The sequence below is a fragment of the Alosa sapidissima genome, chromosome 1, assembly GCF_018492685.1.
Source record: "Alosa sapidissima isolate fAloSap1 chromosome 1, fAloSap1.pri, whole genome shotgun sequence".
Taxonomy (NCBI): domain Eukaryota; kingdom Metazoa; phylum Chordata; class Actinopteri; order Clupeiformes; family Clupeidae; genus Alosa; species Alosa sapidissima.
In genome coordinates this window covers 55881294-55887293 of record NC_055957.1, presented here as the reverse complement: position 1 = coordinate 55887293, position 6000 = coordinate 55881294, and the positions used below count along the sequence as shown (strand labels likewise).

At 47.5% G+C, this 6000-nt stretch overlaps 1 protein-coding gene across 1 annotated transcript in view; it reads right to left on the bottom strand.

The window, feature by feature from the left end:
- Positions 1–208: 208 nt before the first annotated feature.
- hfm1 (helicase for meiosis 1) overlaps positions 209–6000 on the bottom strand; it is a 361977-nt gene continuing 356185 nt past the window's right edge. Inside the window, exons 36-37 of the mRNA XM_042091457.1 lie at positions 802–881; positions 209–705 (exon numbers count right to left, since the gene is read on the bottom strand). Of these exons, the coding sequence (XP_041947391.1) occupies positions 639–705; positions 802–881 (147 nt within the window). The 3' untranslated portion in view covers positions 209–638. The remainder of the gene's footprint in view (positions 706–801; positions 882–6000) is intronic.

The window sequence follows — 6000 nt, the reverse complement described above, 5'->3', positions numbered from 1 at the left end:
CCATACTGTTCCAGCCCTATTGTGAACACCATTGAAATTCAAGTCAATAATTAATAAAGATTTATGAAGTACTAAAGTAAATATACATAGAACAGTGTTTTTTAGCCTTGGTCACTCTAGTGCTGAACTTTGTCCACTGTCATCAGTGGTCATTTTACGTAAATAAAAACTAAACAAGACAGCAAGCAAAACAAATCTCACAATGATAATTAGTGAAAAGATTTTTTCAATACAATTATGCAAATGTATGGCATATTATGCAACTTGTGGTATTTTCCCCCTCCAACAATACAGAACAGAAGATGTAGTCATTTACATTGTATCAAACTACAATTTGATTCACGTTCAATACTTAACAAAAAAAATTATTTTAATCATAGGATAACATTCATGAGAAAAGACAACAATTAAAAAAAAAATGCATATGTCAGTGTTTACTTTGTTAATGGACTAAGTTATTCAGTCATTATAAGACAACTAAAATTAGGGCCTAATGTGATCTCTTGTAAAAACAAAGGGGGAAAAGCCTAGTATAAAAATATGAAAACATACTAGCTTTTTGAAGAAATCTTAACAACTCCAGGGGTTCACAATAAAAGTAAAACAGTGGTGTAAAACAACCATGTTGGTGGTAAAATCTAAAGGAGTCCATCAAATATTCCAAGAAAATCTTCAAATTCTGTGCAGTCATTATCGCCCAGTAAGCTGAAATTTTGTACAAATTAATTGTTAACTGTTGCTCTCTACATTCCCTAAGAAATGTTAAGCTGCAAATATGTGAGTTTCCAAAACAGGATTTACCTGCACTTGATGCCACCTCCTTTGGTCCTCCTCTTTGTAAAGAAATTCTGCGTTCCATTACGGATATCATTTGCATGATTCTGTAAGAGAAGTACTTTTTATTGAGCATATGATACAAATGGACTATCATTATATTGTACATTCCACACAGAATAATTTAGTCATATATCATATAGTCGATTAAGAGTCAAAAATTTGTTTTTGGAATTTATTCTATTTTTGCAACAATTGATAAAAATAACTTGTAAGAAACTGGACTTCAACTTTGGGTCAGTTACCACAGTAACTATTTCTGTGAACCTAACCTGCTCGTTACTAGGTTATCTTTAGCAAACTCAGTGTTTCTCCAGATCTCATCCCTCCTGCTAAGTATAAGTATAGCATAAGTACAGTGGGCATTACTTCAAATTGGCCAGCTTCCCTCAAGGTCCGCGCGTGACATCACGCAACTTTAATTTGTATTTCTCCAGTGACGCTGCAATGATGCTGCAACAACCCAAACAACCGGCAGATGGCTCTTGTGAGCAGGGTGTCTCGTAAAAAGAAATGGAGCCTGGAAAACCCTACACAGACTTCACTACAGAGTTTAGCACACTGGTTTAGAAATAATTTAATAGCCAGAAATATGCCTGCCCTGCCCTAATAAAGAAATATTTGGTTAACTGCGAGTGAATCCCGTTTGCAGCCGTAGAAGAAACGCAGGACGAATTAAACGTTCCGGTTTTTACTGAGTGCAATATGATAGACAGACATCATTTAAACAAAATATAGAGCATATTAACCTCCATTGCTCAGCTAAATGCCTTCCTGTTATCACGGAGTAACAGACGATTTTTGATGGTCACAAGTTTACTTCATTAGCGGTTTATTTTTTTGATTATTAAAGAGTGTTTTTCATTTAAAGGTTTGACTTCATGCTTATTCAGTAGAACATTTAGTGCTCTCCCCAATCCCAGATGTTCACATTGCATGTTTGTTTGTAATGGATGCAACCAGGCTACGCGCTTCACCATGGCGGCAATGAATTGCAGAGATGGCAAAAGTACTCACTTCCCTTACTCAAGTAGAAGTAGAAATACTTGTGTTAAAAAATACTCTGGTAAAAGTAGAAGTACCGATTTAACTTCTTTACTCAAGTAAAAGTAACAAAGTACAGGCTTGGAAATGTACTTAAAGTATAAAAGTAAAAGTAGTCTTGTGAATGACAACCATTTTTTATAACGGTACCTGGACCACACAATGTTACTAGAGTGCAAGAGTGCCAGTCTATGACTATAACTATGATTTCCGTGATCACGGTAAGGTGGACTGCACCATGCGGTGTTAGATTTTTAGAAAAGGCATTCAAAACATGTTTGATGATGGTGGAGGTTATTGTCCAATGTTTATAACGATACAAGTGGCATTAAGTGGTTCATAGGGTGTTGAGTGTATATTGTTAATGATGTTTTATAAACAAAGTTCGGGTGGAGCCTTCGGGATGATTGACAGCAATTAACTCACCCACTGCCGCCGCAGGGTAGGCCTATTTAAGCCGACCTCCTTTTCCATACGTCACACGCGCCGACGTTCGCGAAATCATTCAGTCTGCGTATTGTTCGCATGGACAAGACAGCTCTCATGGAACTGGAAATCCACCCAGCGCCAGCAAGGCGTTGACCCTACCCACTGGACAGTGGCTCGCATCCGCAGCACTCTCCATTCCCGCGGCATCACGTTCCGTATGTCGGATAGGAAGTTCCATCTCCTCCGCCTTCTAACGCAGTTGGATAACCCGGTCTTTTCGCCCTCCCGCTCCCTCACTTTGTTTTCCTCCCCAGACCAGGAAGCAAGCTGCTCCTTCTGGCATCCCGACGCGGTTCCTTCCGCCGGCCATTCAGCCGGACGAAGCACACACCACCAGCCACCTCGCGAACCGGGCACGCCGACAGCACTTTCCGGCACCACACGCTTCAGAGCGTATCATTCCGCTGCTTCAGCCACAGCCACTGCCACGTCAGCGGCTCAGGCCCATTCCCGCCGCATCTCCGCCGTATTTCCGGGTCCAACCCCACTTCTCCAGACGGCCCCGGTAGCGACAGCGTCGCTACTCCCCCCCACTCCTTCTTTCCCTCCCCCATCCACCTCCCCTAGCCAGGACTCGGTCCAGGCCTGCCCCACCTCCAGTCGTTCCGACGACTGCTCCCTCCCTCCCCCCTCTCCCCCCTCCCCTTTCCATTCCGGGAGCCACGTCTGTACAGCACGCCTCAACTCACGAAGCGTCAGTTCGAAGAGTCACCTCACTAGCTCCCCATTTCTCTTATGAGTTAGCGAGCACCTGGTCTCAGCCGGCGCCGATAGCGACAGCGTCGCTACTCCCCCCTAACCCTCTTTCCTTCCCCGTCCCACTTCCCGCGACCCTGTCCCAGGTTGCTCCCCTTCCGGTCGCGTCAGCGACCGCTCCCTCCCTCCCCCCTTTTCTCCCTTCCCATCTCTTCCCCGGCTCCGCGCTAGACCAGCCCGCAGCAGCGGGTCATCAGCACTCAGCGAGTGCTTCGGACCACGACGTCCCGTTCCGGCAGCAAAACTATTCTTTAGCCACAGCACAGGCCCTGCCACCGCCTCCTCACGCTGCAGCATTCGAACTACCACCCGTCACAGCGTCCACCAGGAACCTCATCTTGTCAGGTGCAGACGTAGACCTTTCTACCATTCTTCCCTCCCTTCCTATTCCCTCTCATAACCGGGATCTAGTTTGCGGCGAACTGGTTTTTCTCTAAAAAATTCTGGCCCAGCATCAAAAACCCTGTCATTTCCCGAGTTCACCGTAGCTTTTACCAACTACACAGAAGTCGTCTGTTTCGTGTTCTCCAGTCGACGCAAATGACTAAGCTAAATGACTACCAGGCCATCATCGCCGGCCTAGCCGTATCCTACGGTGGAGCTCATTTTCATACGTAGGCTACCACCGGCTGTTTTCAGCAAAATGCGCTGCCAGAGTCGGCCTCTGGAACTAAAACCCCTACTGGGGCGCGCTCGATATGGAGCTCCATAACCACGTTTTCCTAGGACTTAAGCCATCTTGTCCTCTCTGCAATAGCCCCAGTCACGGCGCGGTCGAGTGTCCACTAGTCAACTCATTCCCCAGGGCCGCCCTTTCATCTCGCATCTCCTAAACTGCGCTCAGCAACCCCATCTCTCGAAGACGTCGTATCTCTAGATGCCCAGTGTCTGGCCGATATCAAACTCTGGAGGATGTTTTAGACGAATGGAATGGTCTGTGCATGTTCTACGACGACTGCCAATCATCTCCAGAAGAGCTCCAGTTGTACACCGACGCAGCCCCCTCAACAGGCTTCGGAGGTTTTTTCAAAGGGCGCTGGTTTGCATCCCCGTGGCCACTAGAGTTCAGAGAGCTAACAACTGGAAACGAATCGTCAGCCGTGTTCGAACTCTACCCCGTAGCCATCACGGCCCTACCTGGGGGAATGAGTGGACCTCCAAGAGTGTGATAATCCACAGCGACAACGAAGCCGTAGTGCACGTCATTAATAACTCGAGCTCAAAATCGCCTGCGCTTTTCCCTCTTATTAGGCGTCTAATCTGGATAGCAGCCAGCTACCAGCTTATTATAAGAGCCGCGCACGTCCCCGGTTGCCACAATGGAATTGCTGACTCTCTCGCTCGTCTTAAATTCCAGAGATTCAGAAGCTCGGCTCCAGAGGCGGACCCGTACCCTACTCCACTCCCCAGCTTTTCGGAGACCATCTTCCCATAAACCACCCCCTCAGCTATCTTCAGCCCATCACGGCCGACCTAGCCCTTCAAGCCCTCGCACCCAGGACCATGCAGTCCTACTGGACTGCTTGGTCGTGCTTCAAACAGTTCCACGCAAAGCACTCACTACCATTTCCCAGTTTCGATGCAGTCACCATATCATCATTTATCACCTACACCCACACTTCACTCGGGATCAAAGTTTCTTCCATTAGAGTCTACCCTAGCTGGCATTCATTTCTTCTACAAACGCCCCCACGGCTCCGAATGCCCCTTCTCCGACACCAGGATAGGCTTGTTAATTAAAGGTATCCGTAGGCAACATCCAGTCCCCCAAGACTCCCGCCTTCCCATTACCTCAAGCATTCTCGCCACCCGCCTCGCTACCCTTCGCAAAGGGTCATGTCACCGCATTCCGATTCCACCATCTCCGTTATGTTTCTACTGGCTTTTTTGGGCTGCTGAGATGTAGCGAGTTTACATGCCCTTCGTCTCTCTTCATTCCCGATGTCCACCCGTGCATCGCAGATCTAGAGCAGCTAGACCAAGACACCATTCGATTTACCATCAAACAGAGTAAAACCGATCAGTCCCGAAAAGGACACTCCATATCCATTTAACTCCGCCTCAGATCTTCAGCCTTTCCAATACCTATCTCACTACATCTCATATCGGTCAGCTCAAGCTTCGTCTACTAGCCCGCCCTTCGTGTCAGACGAAGGGCTACCCATCACTCGCCACAGATTCCAGACACTCTTAAAAACCATTCTAGTCAAATCTGGTTTTCCCGCGGATCGCTACTCCGCACACTCCTTCAGGATAGGAGCTGCCACAACAGCTGCGCTCAACGGCTTATCGGAGCAACAAATTAAAATACTGGGCCGTTGGTCCTCGGATGCCTACCAGTCTTTCATCCGCTCCAATCTAGCGGATTTACGACTCGCTCAGCAAGCACTTATGTAGTTGGTAGCGGCCTTTCTCTGTGATCTTTTGGGGTGCAAGCGGTCATCGCTCTATCGCGATATCCGCTCCAGGCACTCCAGGACCACGGACAGCTACCTTGCCAAACACGCACTTCTCCCATACATTCTAGTCTAGCTGAAGCAATCATATAGAAGGGCGAACTAGTGAAATGATGTTTTATAAACAAAGTTCGGGTGGAGCCTTCGGGATGATTGACAGCAATTAACTCACCCACTGCCGCCGCAGGGTAGGCCTATTTAAGCCGACCTCCTTTTCCATACGTCACACGCTCCGACGTTCGCGAAATCATCCCCCCTCCTCCCCCTACTCCTCCATTTCACCAATTGCCCTGTTACTCATCCTCCTTACACAGGGGGGTGCAAGCGGTCATCGCTCTATCGCGATATCCGCTCCAGGCACTCCAGGACCACGGACAGCTACCTTGCCAAACACGCACTTCTCCCATACATTCTAGTCTAG